Source organism: Microcaecilia unicolor, chromosome 3, assembly GCF_901765095.1.
Source record: "Microcaecilia unicolor chromosome 3, aMicUni1.1, whole genome shotgun sequence".
NCBI lineage: Eukaryota > Metazoa > Chordata > Amphibia > Gymnophiona > Siphonopidae > Microcaecilia > Microcaecilia unicolor.
The window spans coordinates 249,697,099-249,717,352 of NC_044033.1; the positions used below are offsets into that span (position 1 = coordinate 249,697,099).

Genomic DNA, 20,254 nt, shown 5'->3' on the forward strand with positions numbered 1-20,254 from the left:
TGCTGGTTGTGCCCCTCTCTACGCAGCCTAGCATCCTTCTGGTCATGGCCGTCACCTTGTCGCATTGTTGCTTCACCTTCAGATCCTCAGACACCAACACCCCATGGTCTCTCTCCTGAGTCGAGCTTACTAATCTCTCCCCTCCTATCCGGTATCTCTCTTTTGGGTTTCCGCACCCCAAGTGCATCTTGGCATTAAATTTTAACTATTATACTACCACAGGGGGGGGGGGGGAAACCTATAACTGGAGTACAGGCATTACCAAAGTACAAATCATTAAAGTACTCCTTACAAATATGTAATTCTTTTAAACTTTATTTATTATAAATACATATGCTCATTTAGTCTTACCACCCCAAAATGTTACCCCCGAACTCCTTTCACACTAGCCCAACAGTTGCTCACAATCACTCACTATTTCAATATACACTCATTCAATCACACCATTTGCAATAGTCCAGCTGTACTACGGATTGTCAATATGTCCAGAGTCCAGAATCCAATCAGATATAATCACTTGGATCAATTTAGAGCCAACCGAGGCTCTATTAACTGTGTCTCAAAACACACTGTTATCCATATCCTCTGTATAACAATATCCATGATACTTCAAATATAGCAAACGGTGTAATGAAATATTGAGTAAAAGTACTTTTACATTCCTTTCACCAGTTGAATGGGTGCTCGTTAACCAAACCGCAACTTCGGGCGAGGCGAAGGCTACTGGAGGAACCATTAAAGTCCATTCAACACCTTTTTCTTAGCTCATCATGGTCCTCAATGCGAGACCGCATTTCGGCATATCCTTCATCATGAGAACCAAATCACGCAATCTGTGAATAAACATACACCCATCTCTGACCTGGGCACTTCCATATTTTATAAATTTACTTTTTTACAATATTAATCACTTTTACATTTATCATTAGCTGCTTACCATCAAGACTGCTTTCCAAGACTGGGTTACCAGATGTTGCATCAGAACGTTGTGACATGCTCTACTGAGCACGATTTAAATAGCCATGAATGCCCCGCCCCTGTATTGAAGTCATGAGGCATTACAGCCAATCAACTTCAAGATTCAAGCTCCAAGGGGCAATGGTATTCCATTGAAAAATATACAGTTCTAAAATAATTGGGTGGTAACATCCCTTCCCCATGACGGAGCTGAGATTTGTATCAATGCCAAACATCTAAGATCTTCTATATTGTGATTACGACTCATCCAATGGGAAACCAACGGAGCTTCTTTTTTGGGGGGGTTCTCAAATAACTAATATGTTCCACCAGCCTGTTTTTTAGTTTCCTTTTGGTATGGTCAATATAGTACTTCAAACACGGGCATATGATACAATATATAACTCTCTCACTATTGCGAGTAGTGTCAGATTGTAAATAAAAGTGCCTGCTGGATCCTGGGATCATGATGGAATTTGTAGTAACGGCATATTTACAATATAAACACCTACCGTATGGGGAGTGTTGGCCTTAATAATTCTTCCAAATTTGCTTTACGGCGATATGCCACCTTGGGTTGCTCTTTAAACTCCGAATGCACTGTCAACACATGCCAGTGTTTATGTATTACTTGCCCAATTTTTGGTGCCTGGTGGGAAAACAGAAGCACGCATGCTAAAGGTCTGGCCGTAGATGTTTGTTTAGGGGACAATAACTAGGATCTATGGGCATATCTTGCTCTTTTATATGCCCTTTTAAGAATCTGCATCGAATGCCTTCGTTGCCTAAACCTGTCCATCATGTCTTTAGCTTGCATTTTGAATTCATCCAAAGAAGAGCACAGCCGTCTCAATCTTAAAAATTGGCCGACAGGAACACCCTTCCTCAATGCCCGATGGTGATGGCTAGTATAGTGTAACAAGGTGTTCCTGTTGGTAGGTTTCCTAAAAATTGTGGTCGACATTACCCCGGTCTGTGCTCTACTAATTTTGATGTCCAAAAATTCAATCTCACTTCTAGATGTACGCGAGGTGAATTTTTCATGTGGATCGGCTGCATTGAGGGTGGCTATAAATGTAAGTAATTCATTTTCCGATCCCTGCCAAAACAAAATCACATCATCTATATACCTCCTCCACAGCACAACCTTGTTGTAGTAGGAGGAGGTATATACATGTTTGACTTCAAAGTCCATCATGTATAAACAAGCCAATGAGGACGCAACAGTAGCCCCCACGGCTACTCCACATTTCTGGACATAAAACTTATTCTGAAACTCAAAATAGTTATTACATATGACCCAAGTTAACAACTGCCTCAGGGTCAAAGCTTTTAATTTTGAAATAGAAGTTTGATCCAAATATTCACAAGCCACCTGTATGTCCTGAGGTAAGTTAGTGTAAAGGGCTACAACATCTAGGCCCACCATAAAAAAATCTCCCTAATCACTCTCTACCATTTTAACCTGATCCAATATCTGTATAAAGTCAGTAGAATCACGAATATATGATTTTGCCTAACGAACGGCCAAAGCAGAGTGTCGATAAATTTGGAGAGGGGCTCCAAAACTGAGTCCCGAGTACATACAATAGGGCGTCCAAGGGGGTTCCCCGTGGACTTTTGGAACAAAGTAAATATATGGTATTATGAGGTTAGGATGGCATAAATATCTTTGTTCTTTAATAGTCAAACTACCATCTATGACTGCTTTATCAACATAGTCCTTAACAAGATTTTTTATCTCGTCCGTAGGATCATGATCTATCTGATCATAATATTCCTCTTGTAAAAGTTGTCTCAAACCCTCAGATACATACTTGTTTGTGTCCATAACCACAGTGGACCCGCCCTTGTCAGCCCTCCAAAACTGCCAGACCCTCGACCATTCTTCTAACATTCGGAGATCCCTTCTCATCGTTTCTACTCCCTCCAGGGTATCCACTCTATTGGATAGGAAAGGGTATCTCCCTCCCTTTCATATCCAAGATACTTGAAAATGCTGTTCACTACCATTGTCTTGACTTTCTTTCATCTCAAGCTATTCTTGATCCACTTCAGTGTGGCTTTTACCCTCTACATTCAACTGAAAAAGTCTCCAATGACTTGTTCCTGGCCAGATCCAAAGATCTCTATCCTATCCTCATCCTTCTTAATCTCTCTGCTGTTTTTGACACTGTTAATCACCACCTATTCCTTGATACGCTGTCTTCACTTGGATTTCAGAGCTCTGTTATCTCTCCCATCGCACTTTTAGTGTATGCTCTGGTGGATCCTCCTCCACTTCTATCCTACTATTAGTTGGTGTACCTCTGGGCTCTGTCTTGGTACCTCTTATCTTCTCCATCTGTACTTTTTCCCTTGCTGTTCTGATCTCCTCCCATAGTTTTCAGTATTGCCTTTATGCTAATGACTTCCAGATCTACCTCTCCACACCAGAAATTTCAGCAGGAATCCAGGCCCTAGTCTAAGCCTGCCTGGATGTCTCACCACCATCTGAAACTAAACATGGCCAAGACTGAGCTTCTTATCTTTCCCCCTAAACCCACCTCTCCTCTTCCCCAATGCTCTATAGATAACACTCTCATCAGCTCGTAACCTTGGGGGTCATCTTTGACTCCTCTCTCTATCTGCATATATCCAACAGACTGCTAAAACCTGTCATTCCTTTCTCTATAATATCACCAAAATTCACCCTTTCCTTTCTGAGCACACTACCAGAACCCTCATCCACACTCTTATCACCTCTCCCTTAGACTACTGCAACTTGCTTCTCACAGGTCTCCCACTTAGCCATCTCTCTCCCCTTCGATGTGTTAAAAATTCTGCTGCATTACTTATATTCTACCAGTGTCACTAAGCTCATATTAGCCCTCTCCTCAAGTCACTTCATTGGCTTCCTATCTGTTTCTGCATACAATTCAAACTCCTCTTATTGATTTACAAGTTCCTTCACTCTGCAGCTCCTCAGTACCTCTCCACTCTTCTGTCCCTACACTCCTCCCCGGGAACTTCATTTATCAGGTAAATCTCTCTTATCTGTACCCTTCTCCACTGACAACTCCAGACTCTGTTCCTTTTATCTTGCTGCAACATACACCTGGAATAGGCTTCCTGAATCAGTATGTCAAGCTCCAGTTCTGGCCGTCTTCAAATCTAGGCTAAAAGCCCACGTTTTTCAGGTTGCTTTTAACTCCTAACTGCTATTCACTTGTTCAGTACCCATGTCTGTTTTATCATTCCCACCTTAAGTAATTCCCTTATTTGTGTTGAGCAGGGACTTTCTCTTACATGTTCAGTCGACAGCACCGCGTACGTCTAGTAGTGCTATAGAAATGATAAATAGTAGTAGTCTTATCTTTTGTTCCTTCCTTCCTCTTGCAGAACGTGGAGATGCCTGTTGGGGAGGTGAATCCAGCTGACAACATCCTTCCTCTTCCTATCTACTACTACTACTACTACTACTATTTAGTATTTCTATAGCGCTACAAGGCGTACGCAGCGCTGCACAAACATAGAAGAAAGACAGTCCCTGCTCAAAGAGCTTACAATCTTATATCTCCTCTCTCTTCCTTTTTTCTTGTCATCGTCAAGCAGGAAGTAAATCCCATATCTGTCCTCCCTTCACACTCCTCATCCCCCAGATCTCTCTGAGAAACTGTCAAATTTACCTGTCTGGATTGCTCTTTATCTGATCATGCTCAGGGTTTTTAGATGCAGAAGTCCTCTCTCATGTCCATGTATATACCGGAGATCTACATAAGTACATAAGCATTGTCATACTAGGACAGGTGGAAGGTCAATCAAGTCCAGTATGCTGTTTCCAACAGTGGCCAATCCAGGTCATAAGTACCTGGCAAGATCCAAAAAGGATAAAACAGATTTTATGCTGCTTATCCCAGGAATAAGCTATGGATTATCCTTTATGGACTTGCTAAGCTAACCACTTTTACCACATTCTCTGGCAACAAGTTCCAGAATTTAATTACTCATTGAGTGAAGAAATATCTTCTCTGATTTGTTTCGTCTCTTTCCTTTTGTTTTTCCATTCTTTTAAATGATTTTTTTTTAAATTTCCCTCCCCCAGTTCCCTTTCTCTACCTCTTTGTCCCTCTACATGAGTGAATCTACTTTCCTGTCAAACAGTGGAGCTCTTTTTCTTATATGTTTTGTAGTATGTACACCACTCTGCCCTGCATAGTCAGTCTGAGCGGTTTAGAAAGCACTAAGAAACTAGTTTCATTGCGTGGCTCCGGTTCTTGTATTGTTGGAAAGAGTAATCAAGTGATTCGTATCTACCCGTTCCACTTCTTTGTGGCTGCATTTAGCTTCTATGATATTTGGCTGAGATGGATTAGGTTCAATAGTTAAAATTCATGTGTTCACTTTTGTAGCTTACACTGTTCTGTGGTGCAGGAAGACTTGCACTGTGGCTAAGTGTGCCCTACCTGGTCTGTGAACAAACGGAAGACCAGTACTCTCATTCTGGGAGAGCACAGGCAGGAGATCCTGTTCAGTTGTGAGGCAGAGTCTGTAATTGAGGTTTCTTTCTCTTACCTAGGATCTAGAAGAGGCCTTTGCTGTCGACACTCATTATGAAGTCGCTCCTTCAGCTTCCACAGAGGACGGGATCAAAGAGGAGGTAAATCTTTTCATAAAAAGAAACTCGCATACGTTTGAGGGCCCTGGGTTAATTTCAAAAATAAATAATAGCAGATTTTGCCCATCTAAAACTATGACCATATATAGATGTGAGCTTTCCTGAGTACTAATCCCTCTTCAGGTAGTGGAACGGTCTTAGTACCATATGTGAAATATGGGCCGCAGCAGTCTCTGGAGCCTACTGAGCTCCCCCCTGGAGTATGGTGCAAACCTGTAGTCTCCATTTCAGGGCTGATAAATGTAGAGTTAACAGCATCAAAGTTTAATGAGAGATCAGGAAAAAAAAAAACAGGACTGCCATGTCCAGCTTTTTTGGGTAAGAAATCACCCATGCTTGGGTTTCTGATTCCCTCAGCTTCAAGTTCACAAAAAAGCAGTGCCCCTGAGGCAGAAAATTTCTATTTCCAGCACACATATCTTAGATATTTCCTCCTCTGTCCTCTCTAGGATGTGGAACTGGCTGTACCTGTTGCCGGCGAAGCTGATGTGCCCTGTTTAGCAGCAACTACTGAGAACTTTCCAGAGTCTATTACATGTGAGGTAAAATCCATCTCGTCTGAAGTCATCTGTTGGATGTTTTCTTCTTTTCTGTTGCTGGCTTTGAATCTGATTTAGTGAATTAATATTGTGCCACTTAATTTTACTGATTATTAATTGATAAACCAGGGAGTAATATGGGGGCCACAATTAAGAGAGTGTTACATCACCTTCCTGTACTCATGATTCTGTACAAGGTCAGCCTAAGGGTATCTGACACCTCAGGTGAACCTTCAGCCATGCACTGCCCCCCCCCCCCCCACCCCCCACTCTGGGGCAGCTGAAGGCCCTATACACACACTATAATCCAGCATCTTCCTGTCCCTTCCTTAATCCTCCAGTATCTCCCCCTCTCCTCTTCCCTTTCTTTCCCCCTCCACCCAGATGTTCAGCATCTCCTCCCCCTGCCCCCCCCCCCCAACACACACACACACACACACACAAGGTGTCCAACATCTCATCTCTCTTCCTTTTTTCTTGTCACCTTACTCCAACCTCTGGAGCTAACAATGTGGATGCCCTTGAAATCTGATGGATCCATGAAACAGACAGCATTATATAACCAAGTAAACCAGCCTGGATCCCTGCTCCTCTCTCCTGTGCTTTTTGGTCCTAGAAGTGACAGCCTCTGTATTCCCATGCCGCCCTGCAGTCCTAGAGGTGACTGGTTTCAGGTTCTGGCCCAGAGAATCTATGCATTTGTCTCTTTAGAACTGACAAACAGACATTTTATTTGGTGAGTTCTCTGACTGGTATGTGTGTATCCACCCCACATTTTTATACTTGGCTTGTGATTTGCAGGCAGTGAATGAGTCCAAGGGTGTTACGAGTTCAGTCGAGAATGCCTCCACAGCAATTATGGATACATCCATTGACACAGACCTGAAATCAGAGGTAAGCTGGTCCTGGTCACACTGCAGTGTACATATAGTGGGGCGCCTCACACCTACTTCCAGCCTGGATTTCAGGAATTGAAGGAGATGCTTGCCTATGCTGAGAGAGGAAGTGCCTCTCTCCCTGGCACATCCGATGTGCACATTCCTTCTGTAGCACTAGGTGTATTTCTGTAGGAGTCTGTGGCCTCGCTCTATTTGAAAAGTGGTCTGAAATTAGGCCCAGGTCCCATAGGCAGATTCCCAATGGCAGGTCATGGATTTATTGGTTCTGTCCCTTACCCATCTGTTCTCATGCTTGTTTCATATGCAGGGGAGTTGCTCTGATGGAAACATAATAAACATAGACACTTGTCCTCCATCCATATCTTCTCCTTCAGTGAAATCAACTGAATTTGGCCACCAGGTAAAGTCTCTCTATTTTTAACACTGTGAGCTGAGTGTTACCTCACTCCTGCCCTGCAGCACTCCCTGCTATTCCATTATAGAGACACCTCCCTCTCCAGCACACAGTTCTGCCAGCACCTCATTCCTGCCCTGCAGCACCCGTCTGCTATTCTGCTACAGAAAAATCTCCCTAAACAGACACACAGCTTTTCCACTACACCTTACCTCCTGTCCCTCTTCCTATTTCAGTACTGAGACCCTTGCAGAGTTCTGCTAATACACCTCATTCCTGACCTGCAGGACCCCCTGCTGTTCTAGTATTTAGATCCCTCCCCCACCTCCCACAGTTCTGCCAATTACAGATTGTCTAGCTAGACACAGCTTAATGGGAATGGGTTCAGCAAAGACAAGTCTTGCCCTACCAATTTATTAGATATTTTGAAGGTATAAACAAACATGTGAATGAAGGTTAGCCAGTTGATATGGTGTGTGAGGATTTTCAGAAGGCATTTGATAAAGGCTCTTAATGAGTTGTCGGTTATCCACATGGAAAGGGTCACTAGTGGAGTGTCCCAACCGTTTGTACTGGGACCTATGCTGTTTCTTATAGTCATACATGATCCAAAGATAGGAGTGACACGTGGTGCTCAACTTTGCAGATGAGACAAAATTATTTAAAGCCATTAAAACAGAATCGGCATGGATATTGCTTTCCAATCCCCAGCTCCATGTACAGCACCAGCCAAAAGGGATTGATTCACAGTGCAAGTACAGGTCAGCCTCTGCCACTGTTTGTACAATGGGCAGCTCTTCTTTCCTTGATCTGTCTTGTAGATTCTTTTTGGAGCCAAGATTATGGACAGTACATTCGTGCAAATCGGGTGAAACGTAAAAGTTTGTATAGATAGGACAGTAATATATTACAGCATGTCTCTCTAAAGCTAAGTGGGTGGAGGTTATGAGTCTCTTCACTGCACAAACAAATAAAACCTGCTGCATGAACTTTGGATACCACATTGATCCCTTGTGCAGCAGTAATGATAATTCTGAGGAACGTACATGATGCCTTTATATGTAGAGAGAAATTACAGTAGTGGAAAGTCACATAAAGGCCTTTGGAGGTAGAGGGTGAATGTGGAAGAGAGATCAGACTCTTAATAATTCAGCGGCACTTATGGCCCTGGTGAGTGTTACTTATCTGTGATAACTGGATTTGCGGTGGTTTAATCCAAGTAGTACTAGGGGTGGAGCCAAGGCAGAGACAGAACTAATCCAGGTAAATTAGGATAGCAAAATAGCTGTCCTGACTTACCCGATAGTTATCCAGGTACCAGTGCTGATTATCATTAATACCAGGATATCGTCCGCTGATCACTCTATTCCTGGATATTCAGCACTAATTGTCGAGTATAAATACGGTTAAATTATCAGGGAGATTGTGAGCATGGTGTGCACATTTTTACATTTCTTCCTGTGGTTTTTCACAGCTCAAAGACAAGTCTGCAGACCTGAAGGGCCGGGAGTTCTTCAGCTGGATGGATTTCCGCATTTTCTTTGATGTTTGGTGTCAGGAAAACAAGGCTCTCTATAAAATAAAGAGCTCCACCCCACTGGACAAGGTCAAGATCTTCCGGACCCATGGCACCGAGCTGGTGGCTACCCTGAAGTACGGCTTTGTACGCCTGGCTTGCAAACATGCCTTCGCCATGCAAAGTACGCCAAGGAAATCCCCCTGGTACGTCCTGGACCTCAAAGCAGGCAGGAAGCATCCTACAAGGGTAACAGGTTCATGGTCAGATTCAGATTCTGGCTCAAGTATGGTTCTTACAAAGTTTTTTCTGGCTCTGGAAGCTGAATTACTGATTTCAGCACAGCATGGAGGTGTGCCAGGAAGTTGGTTTCTCACTTTAGGGCAGGACAGAGACATATTGACAGTGCAGTTTATACAGATGGCCGAGGATGAGGCTCAGTTCTGACAGATCAGTGTCTACTACAGATCAGGCACCAGATCCATGATGAAATCCAAATGTTCCCTCTCATTTATGAGTGTTGCCCGGTCCATTTAAGTAACATTAATGTCTTCTTCCTTCCAGGGAATCTCCACCCTGCCCTTCCAACATCATCCTTCGAGCCAGTCCCTGTGGTGACCGTCTGTTGATCACAGAGGCTGAGTTGGAACACAATCACCAGCTCAGTGAGGAGGAGGTCACCAGATATTTCCAGAAGTTCAAGCTGAAATCCAAGCAAAATCTTCTTTTGGGGATGACCAATAATATCTCCAAACAGTTTCTGGAGGCCCGGGACCTTCAAAGGATGGTAGAGCGCAGTTCTGGTGAAGAACCAATACTACAGGACCTCTTGAGGGAGTTGACAGCCTTGTTCTCCATGGATTCCAGGGCCAAAGTCAAACTGATCTTCTGTCCAGATAGTGTGGCAGTAGATGGAATATTCCTGATGACGTCACGAATGAGGTGCTTGCTTCAGCGTTTCCCTTCTGTCCTGTACTTGCACTGGTCTATGTCAGTGAATGAGGACTTTAACCTGTATACAGTGCTTTGCGAGGATGAGGAGAGCACGGGTTGTGAGTGTGCCTACTTTGTAGCCCGTAAAGACAGTGAGACACCTATTCGGTTTATGGTAGTGTCTCTTTTGCAGTGTGTGCCTGATGTCATCAAACCCCAGATACAGAGTGTTGTTGTTGATGCAAGTTTCAAGGAAGTGGATTTGATCCGAGCTCTTCTTCCAAAAAGGACAGTAGTGATGAGTCAAACCTATGCCCTGGATACTCTGTACAGCAGAGTGGCCCAAGAAGACCTCACCGTCCAGGAGACAATGAGGAGCATCATCCATAACCTAGCCAATGCCCACTCCTCTGATGTCTACCAGCGCAACCTCAGAGAGCTGGAAGCTGTTTCACTGGTGGATTTTCTTCAGTATTTTTTGGAGAACTGGCACTATCGCAAGGAGATATGGGTGGCATGCTGGGGACTGTCCCAGTCAACAATATCCAGGTTCTTCAAACACATAAGATTCCATCAAGAAAAGCTTGCACCAATCCTCAACCCATCTGTAACATTGGCCACATATGTTGGTGGACTGCTACGCCTTCAGACCCTCAAGATGTTGACGGCAATGCTGGATGAAGAAAAAATTTCTACCCTCTACCAAGCCGTCTGCTCTGCAGCCAGCCTAAAACTTATACAGGAGGAAATCAGTCTCACTAGGCAGGGGAGCTATGAGATTAAAGAGCACACAAGAGGCTTTGTTCTCAATGATAGCATTTCTGATTTCTTTATCAACCGGACCATGAGCAAATGCAGCTGCTCCATCTACACCTCCAGCCTCCTGCCCTGCCGGCATCTTTTCACCACCCGCCTATGGGCTGGTGAGGCAATCTTTGACCTCAAGCTCATACAGGAGCAGTAGCCACATGGCAAGCAGAGCCCTTTGTTATAATGGAGTTGTCTCCCAGCTCTTCTCTAATCTTCACTATCTGTGGGCTGTCTCAGATATGCAGAGGAGCCATTAGACGTTTGTGTGGGAACAATGGAGTGCCTTTCCTAAAGAGATCGAGGTCTACTGTGAGCTATGAAATGACTGGGTTAGAGGGACCTGGATTTTCTTGCTTACAAATAAAAGCACCCTGTGCATTTTACAGGTCTTGTAGTGGGAAGGAGCATGGGATAAGTGATTTTGCCATAGAAAAAGGACAAGACTCTAGCCATTCCGAGCAAAGAGCCTAGCAGTTGGATGGATCCTTTGTTCATCCATTGTAGCAAGGTCTCCCATAAAAATGAAGAACAGGTACTGTCTAGAAAGGGTGTGTACTCTGTAGGTGCATTTCGTTTATGTAGTAACACCTGTTTGGGAAGATATATCTATCTGTAGGCATGAACAGAATGTATATGGGTAAAGCAGGAGGCATTAGAAGTAGAAGTCAGTGGGAGAGTTGGGAAGTAAGAAACTTGGCACCCTGGTGACCCCCAGCTCCCAGGACACCAGATAAAGCAAAAGCCTATGGCAGCACCCATAATCAGCCTGTAAGAGACACAACCTGTGGCAGTTGAAGGAGAGATGCGATATGGCTAGGCTACCACCAGGGATCTGACCCACAGTGAGAAGAGAAGAGCTGAGCTAGCTGTAGAGTAAGATGGTAGAAATGGGGGTTGGAGTGTAAGGAATTAACCCCCCCCCCCCCCCCATGGCAACACACTTTAATATGTCACCAAGATCCCCACAAGACACGCCTGAGTCTGCAAATGAAGGAAGAGAAACACACCACATATTAACACTCAGTGTGCACTTTTGAACTATTTCTCATTTCCCCTTGACTGAAGAAGATTTAACCCTCGGTGGGAGTCTTTGACCAGCCTTTTCCTTGAAGAGGAGGGTTGGTGCTGTCGTTAGAAACAGCAGCATGGCAGTGAAGCCCTGCCCTAGAGTGAACCATAGGGACATGTTTACATCAGAGCTTGCTCGGCTCATTAAAAGGATCATTTCACCAAACTAACCAACTGAACACAGGAATTTTGAATATGTTTCTTGTGTTTGCAATATGGAAGCATTAGTAAAAGGATGGAAAGAGTTGAGGGTGGGTGGAATAAGAGTAATAACATACAGAGAAATGTTGCACTGGACAGACTGCAAATTGGAAAAACAAATATTAGATAAAGCTGTGAGTTCAAATTAAACTCTATTTTCAGCAAGGGGGCAATATGGCTGGAATGCACCCAGGTATCCTTAGCTGTGTCTATTAAAGCCATCTGTGCAAAGAGGAATTTGGATAAAACTGTGCTAGGTAAGAATTCATGTGCATCCATGCATGAGGGATTCATTACAATCCTCATGATTCCACTATAATTGTACTGCTGATGCTTAAAGGCCACAGCCTGGTATGATTTTCAGGATGTCCACTGTCAGTGCACATGAGAGAGATTGCATTCATAGCTCCTATTGTATGAATATTCATTGTGTGTGTTTTTCATATTTGTAATTTAACATTTTATTGTAAAACCACTTTGAATGATCGGAATGGGAAGACGGTATGGAAATTTTTATAAATAAAGATCCTGATGGACCAGTTTTTGTGGCAAGGACCAGAATTGGGTGAGAATTATCAATAGGTCGAAACGGCCATCCGTGAGTGTTTCAAAGGGCAAGACTGATTCCTTTCCATACTGCCAATCAGCGTAGTTAGGATCTGCTTTGGCAGGAAGGGAATACAAGATGATATTGGCGTGATAGGACATACAATGTTATTTCTGGTTCCTGCAGTATGTTGATTAATGATCTAAAAGCGTTTTTTTTTTTATGTTAAATAAGTTATTTCACATGCAAGTGTTTAATTCTCCTGTACTGTTTGTTACTGGCTGATTTCCATCACCATTAACGTCCCTCAGAAGAGAGTGGTGGGAATTTTGTCTCATTTTATTTATTTTCAATTAAATCTTATTATTTACATTGCACATGTGGTTACTTCATGTGAATCAAGTTTCCTGTTCCAGTATACTGCTAAAAGGCAGTGCCACCATATAGATTAACCATAGGGCATGTGCTGCTGAAAGACCCTGACCTGCTTCATGGTGAGAGGCCACCTCTTCTGTAGATCACTGTTATTTGATATGGGGCTTCGCTTAGGGAAACGAGAGGAGGAAACAGCGGGAGGAAGGTGACTTACCTGACCAGCATTAGACAACACTACTATCTTTCCTGATGGTTCTTAGTCTGGTCCTCAGGATGCACCCAGTCGTCTTTTAGACTACATGCAATGAATATGCATAATAGAAAGTCGCATGTACTGCCTCCTTTGTATGCAAATCTGCCCTGTTCATTCACTGCAGATTTTCTGAAAACCAGCTTAGCTGGTTGGGCCCTGAGGACAGTGGTACAGTAAGAGTGCCTTGTAGGAGAAATGCTGCTGCTTTATTGTTCACCAGACCAGAATGTATATGTTGTGCTCCTTGGCCAGCAGATGGAGACAGAGTCTCTATTAACAGGCACCATGCAGCCCTTAGTTCTCCAGTGTACTTTGTCTCCCTTAAGTTGAGCTTTGCAGCCTCAGGGAATCTAGGGGTCCTATAAGAAATAAATGCAACTGGGGGAGACCAGGGCCTTCCCCATTCCAGATGGGTCTCAGCAGAGCTTATTTCCTCCTGTTTTTCCTGCCCCTATCTTGTGGTGAAGCAGCTGTTAGCAGGCAGGGATCTACCCTCCAGACTGGCAGTAAGGTACTATCGCAGTGGGCTCCATGGGTTATCGCAGTGCTGAGTTGGTGCTCTACCAAGAGCGCTGTACTCTCTCCTAAGCACTTCAAAGACAGTGCCGGGAGCAGTGCGGTCTGGTACACACCTTATGGTGATGCTGCTGGAGCACCAGGCAGTGCCAGAAGCAATGCGACTATGTAGGGAGGCAAGTGTTTTTGTTTGCTGGAATTTTTGAAGCAGCATTATCTATTCTCTTTGCTGCACACCCCACAAACTTATAGAATAAGTGCGGCATAGTGCAAGCATAGAGGGGCACTCCCAGTGCAGCATGGGCAGTTGAGAGATTTTTTTTCCTCCCAGAACTTGTTCTGCTGCTCCTTTTTTTTAGTGCATAAGGCACAGGGCTCCGTTTCAGGCCAGGAGGTCTGAGAACATTATATTATGAAATAAAATACACTGTGTGATCTAATAATGGGAAATTTCGCCTTCAAATAAATGTACTTAAAGCATAACAGAAGTAGGGATAAGCTGTTTAGAATAATGAGGCAATGTTTCTGCTCTCTAACGAGAAGTCAAAATATGTCCAGGGCTGAGGACGGGATCTGGCAAGTTCTTGGGATAAGAGAGAATGGCCAGTACTCCATACTGTGCTGGGCTGAAAAAAAACTGGTTATAAATCTTCTTCACAATTTATCTTAACCTAGACTGGACTGATAAATAGTTTCTCAGAGGACATGGGCTGTGGTACAACAGGTGCAGGTAAGAGAGGGCTTTATATCTGGTAAAGATGTGCAGTAGTGGTGAGATTTCAGAAAGAGGTCACCTCTTTTATTTCTGAACTGTGACACAGGTTTAATCTGCCAGAACACAGCCATGTCAGGTCATTTTATCCAGTAAACAGGTTGTAGGTTACTTCTGCTCCTTTGTTTTGCTTTGAAAGCGAGGCGTGGTGGAAGCTGAGGGTCTGAAATCATTCCTGCTTAAATATACAAGGCAGGGGCGTAGCCAGCCACCCAATTTTGGGTGGGCCTGGGCCCAAGATGGGTGGGCAGAAGAACCTCGCCCCGTCCCACAGGTGATTTGGTATCTCTTCTCACCTGCATGCCATTCAGTCTCTCAAACATCCCCCCTCTCCCGTATACCTTTTAAATAGCAGATTTTCACCAGCAGCAACTAATACACACTGCTCATGTTGGCCCCACACCCTTCCCTCTGAAGCCACTTCCTGTTTCCACCTAGGCAGAAGTACATCAGAGGGAAGGCTGTGGGGCCGGTGCAAGCAGTATATATGTCACTGCTCACTGCAGGCGAAGATCTGCTACTTACAAGGTATGCAGGAGGGGACACTTGTTGGGAGTTTTCGGCTGGTGGGGCTTGGGGATCCCTGCCAGCCACATCATAGGTATGCTGCTACTGGGTGGGCCTGAACCCAAAGTGGGTGGGCCTGGGCCCACCCAAGCCCACCCTTGGCTACGCCACAAGGTGGAAGCTGGACCATCATCTCATGTGGAAACTTTCACCAAGGTATGTATGGAGGTGGTGGTGGTGAAAATGCTGATGCCTATTTCTTGGAAAAAGAGACACCTGTCCGGCAAATGTTTAGTGGGGAAGCAGATGTAGGAAATGTATAAAAATTGTGTAAAACTGGAGCTTGAAAAACTTGGGGTCCATTTTTTAAGTGGTTGAGCAAGTAGGAGAGTCTGCAATGCTGTAATTTGTACAATTGGGGGAGTAATATTGAATGGCATGTCCATGTGGCCCAGTGAAAAGGGTGGGGGGGATACAGTGTTAACTGGTAGGTTCAATGGGGAGTATTGAATGACATGTCCATGTGGCCCAGTGAAAAGGGTGGGGGGGGATACAGTGTTAGCTGGTAGGTTCAATGGGGAGTAAGATGTTAATTGTTTTTTGTTGTATATGTATGTTCATTGGGCTTGACTTGCTGTTGACTGCCTTAAGTGTTTGTGTGTATGTATTGAACCCATTTAAAAAATAACTATCACCATCAGCTCTAACCAAGGAATGGTGAACTGGTGAATTCTTCAACTGTGTTCAGACCCAGGTTTGATATAAGTACAAGAATATGGCTGCCCCCTCCTACCCTTTTTCTTCAGTAGGACCGAGATACTTAACAGGATACCAGGAGTTTTTGGCCCTTGTGAATTTTAATTGTTTCACTTGACTCAGTTTCACATGTTTTTTTTTTTTTTTATTCAGCATCCACTGTAGCTATTCTAAAAATGTTTGTAAGGCTTACCATGGTTTTTAGTGATCCTCTAATTTTATTTTGTGCTAATTTCACTTGAAAAAAAATATTAAATAAATCAAAGACCTCTCATTCTTACAGCGATAACTTCACAGTTTTTAACTTAGAATCTGATTCAATAATGTCCATCAACCTTGGTATGTTGCATCTAATTCAACCTTGACTTACCAGAGAAATGGATACATTTTGTCTTGCCTGATCATTTTCTTTCCTATAATCCTACCAGACCAGTCCAGAACATGTGGGTTATGTCCCTCCACGAGCTGAAGGATATAACCCACATGTTCTAGACTGGTCTGGTGTGGACACACCATTCCACACAACATGTCACCCATAAGCTCTTAAGTTCATCTAAAACTAAACATTGATCCAATTCTGTCTCTCTCTTTAATCTACTACTTGAGTCATCTTTGGCCTCTCTTTCAATTAGAAGATTCATTTCAAAGAGAGCATCTCCAACCCAAAGGTGGGTAGCAAACAGGTGCCGGTAGGGCAAGTGGTTGATGCTATAGAGCAACTGCAGGTAGTCAGCTTCCGGTCCATACAGAAGTTCGAAACACTATTGTGCAGAGAAAACCCCTCTGTGGTCTCCTTAATCTCATAAGGGCCATGTTGGGCAAAACCCAGCTCTTCTTCAATGAGGCAGGCATGTTCATGTGTACAAATGGAATGATAATGGGCAGCCACTGCCTCTTCTTTGAGGCCTCCAAGTTCTCCCTTGTGGTCTGCATGGCCACTAAGTCTAGGATGCACTGAGCTAACGTTGAGGAAGGTGTAAGGCTCCAGCTCAGCCTCTGTTTATGTTCCTTGATTAAGTCAAAGGCCTGGTGGCCTTTTAGAAGCAAAGTACTCTGCCCACAGGGCAGAATGAGAATTCCAGTTCTCCCGAAAGTATGTCATAAGAAACCCAGAGCAAATATCCTCCATCTCCTTTACCATCTTATCATACGCTTTCCGGGTCTTGGACTCTGCGAGTTTACAGAGGACAGGCCAAATTTTCTTATCTTGTGGTGCTCCCAGCTCCTGGGCTTTATTAAACAGAATATCCCACCTGGAGTATTGTGTTCAGTTTTGGAGGTCGTATCTGGCTAAGGATGTAAAAAGAATAGAAGCGGGGCAAAGAAAAGCTAAAAAAAAGGTATGGGATCTGCGTTACAAGACGTATGAGGAGAGACTTGCTGACCTGAACATGTATACTCTGGAGGAAAGGAGAAACGGGTGATATGATACAGATGTTCAAATATTTGAAAGGTATTAATCCGCAAACGAGCCTGTTCCGGAGATGGGAAGGTGGTAGAACTAGAGGACATTAAATGAGATTGAAGGGGGGGAAGACTCAAGAAAAATGTCAGGAAGTAATTTTTCACGGAAAGAGTTGTGGATGCTTGGAGTGCCCTCCCGCGGGAGGTGGTGAAGATGAAAACAGTAACGGAATTCAAAAATGAGTGGGATAAACATAGGGTTACCACATTTTGTCCCCCCAAAAGGAGGATACATGCCCTACCACACTACACACCCCGCCCACTTTCACACCCCACCCCTTTCACATCCTTGCTTTGCCCCCTGTCACATTTTCCCCTCCCCTGTCACATACCCCATCGCCCCCCCTCCCAGTCTCCCCCCCCCTCCCCTTACCTTACTACTGCCCTGGTGGTCTAGTGACCTCTTCGGGGCAGGAAAGAGCCCCCTCTTTCCTGCCCGGAGCGCTGCCCTGCATGCATCCTTCCTGTTGGTAATCTCTGCGCCGATTCAAAATGGCCACCAATAATTGAAGTCTTGTGAGGTCACTTCAACTCTCAGTGGCCATTTTGAATAGGCGCCGAGGATCACCAGTAGGAATGATGCATGCAGGAAAGAGGGGACCCCTGCCCCGAAGGCAGAAGAGATCACTAGACCACCAGGGCACTAGTAAGTAAGGGGAGGGGAGGCTAGCAATCTGCACGTTTGTCTGGATTTCTGAACAAACGGGCAGGCTGCCGTCTGCCCACCAGCCTGCCCGTTTGTCCAGAAATCCAGACCAACGGGCAGATTGGCAAAACCCGCCCGGACATGCCCTCAAAAAGAGGACATGTCCGGGTAAATCCGGACATATGGTAACCCTAGATAAACATAAAAGAATCCTGCTCAGAAGGAATGGATCCTCTTAAGCTTAGCGGAGATTGGGTGGCAGAGTCGGTGGGGGAGGCGGGGCTAGTGGGTGGGAAGTGGGGCTAGTGCTGGGCAGACTTCTATGGTCTGTGCCCTGAAAATGGCAGAAACAAATCAGTCAGGTATACACACAAAGTAGCACATATGAGTTTATCTTGTTGGGCAGAATGGATGGACCATACTGGTCTTTCTCGGCCGTCATCTACTATGTTACTATGAAAGCGACGACTGAATGCGGGTATGGGGAAACATCTGCTTTGCTGCATGAAGTTCCATGATTTCCACACCCAACATCAAGGACAGGACTGTGAAATTCAGTTCAGGGTCACACTGCAACAGTGACGCCATGGTGAATCTCAACAGTTTAAAAGTGGACTAACATGGCTACCACACCTCTCTACTCCTAGGAGTGGAAGTTAGCCTATCTAGTCCACTGTAAGCAAGGAAGCTAATTAGGACAATCTACGTTTCCCCTTCCCAGCACAGCAGTCATCCCTGTTCACTGAAAACAAAGCAAGCAAACTTATGAGATGCTGCAAGGAGGTTTAATAGACAGGAGTGGAAGTGAGCCTATCTAGTCCACTGTAAGCAAGGAAGCAAATTAGGACAATCTAAGTGTTCCTTTTCCAGCGCAGCCGTCATCCCCATTCACTCAAAACAAAGGCAAACCTAGGAGCTGCTGCAGGGAGGTTTAATAGACAGGAATGGAAGTGAGCCAATCTAGTCCACTGTAAGCAAGGAAGCCAATTAAGACAATCAGCTTCCCCTTCCCAGCGCAGCCGTCATCCCTGTTAACTCAAAACAGCAAGCAAACCTAGGAGCTGCTGCATCCACCTTGTTGTTTTTGTATTGTTGGACCATCTGTAACAAGTCTAAAGCTGTTTCGATTGGATAGGCAATGCCTTAAAAAGTGGAGGACAAAAGGTTGTTGTTGGGGTTTTTTTTTTAATTATTGGACAGCTTTTTAATTTATTTGAAAGCTTCCCATCTGTAGATATAAATATCATGAAATAACAATTGAATATCACTAAAACAGCTTAAAAATTATTATAGCTGATAGAAACAGCAATTTTAAACTCTGTATTTTGTGCTCATTTTGCTACACTAAAAACTAAATAAATACACTGTATACAATGCAGATGGCCAAATTTCAATGAGGATATCCTGTTTCCTGGTGGGTTCATCTTACCTATTGTAATCTGCCCTGGGAATCCTGGTGTTATAAAGATGATGGAATATATTTAAATTAAATGGAAGTATAATTAAACTCTCCTTTCTTTGGGGCACATGGAGTCACATCTTCATCTGTTTTGTAGAAGTTTATCTTTTAGATGCACAAATGGATTATTCTGTTGTTTGAGCATGTTTCAGGGACAAGTGGTTTATAAGTCAAAGTAATACAGATATTTTCTGTCAAACAGATCTCTCATATGTGGAAACATAACTAAACGGGCTATAAGCCCCTAATGCAGTCTATTGATTTTCTTATATTTTGTGCTTGTGATGGCTTATACTGTGCCAAAACTGGATGCAACAGCTCATAGGTTTGCTTACTTTGTTTTGAGTAAATGGGGATGATGGATGCGCTGGGAAGGGAAAACTTAGATTGACCTAGTTGGTTTCAGCATTCTGACGTCATTTCATCTCCTGTCTATTAAACCTCCTTGCTAAGCATGTGCCAACTCCGCCCACTGGTGTGCTGCTTTTACAGTGTCATGGGGTGCATGGGAAACTCCCGCCCCCCCTACTCTGCCGCAACACTCACACTGAGCATGCTCCCTAAGCACCCAACTACAGCAGCAGCAAGAAATGTCTTCACTACTACAGAGCTGCCAAGTTACCCATTCCAGGAAAACATAGTAGATGACAGCAGAAAAAGACCTGCACGGTCCTTCCAGTCTGCCCAACAAGATAACTCATATGTGCTACTTTTTGTGTATACCTTACCTTGATTTGTATCTGTCTTTTTCAGAGATCCTGGTTTTAAGCGTAACATCCCAAAGCAGTGGGGTATTTTGTAGTCCATGATTCTATCCATTTAAATCAGTGTACAGGCCTCATAATGACCAGGATGAGGTTGGCAGAAATCCAGGACCGGCCATAACGTCTCCCTCCTGGAATGGGTAATTTGGCAGCTCTGCTACCAGGCACTCCAAAAAGTAACACAAAACTCTGGAAATAGTGCATTTGAAACACATGTAGAA

General features: G+C 44.1%; 1 protein-coding gene across 4 annotated transcripts in view; it reads left to right on the top strand.

Annotated features, from left to right (window-relative positions):
* The window catches only part of LOC115466454, an 89,182-nt gene extending 76,291 nt beyond the window's left edge, over nucleotides 1-12,891 (top strand). For 3 of the 4 annotated variants that reach the window (XM_030197677.1, XM_030197679.1, XM_030197680.1), the window contains 6 exons: nucleotides 5,516-5,596; nucleotides 6,064-6,156; nucleotides 6,955-7,047; nucleotides 7,360-7,452; nucleotides 8,921-9,168; nucleotides 9,527-12,891. In XM_030197677.1, coding sequence (XP_030053537.1) covers nucleotides 5,516-5,596; nucleotides 6,064-6,156; nucleotides 6,955-7,047; nucleotides 7,360-7,452; nucleotides 8,921-9,168; nucleotides 9,527-10,859 — 1,941 coding nt within the window. In that variant the 3' untranslated portion in view covers nucleotides 10,860-12,891. The remainder of the gene's footprint in view (nucleotides 1-5,515; nucleotides 5,597-6,063; nucleotides 6,157-6,954; nucleotides 7,048-7,359; nucleotides 7,453-8,920; nucleotides 9,169-9,526) is intronic. The other variant, XM_030197678.1, reaches the window with a different exon arrangement.
* Nucleotides 12,892-20,254: the final 7,363 nt, after the last annotated feature.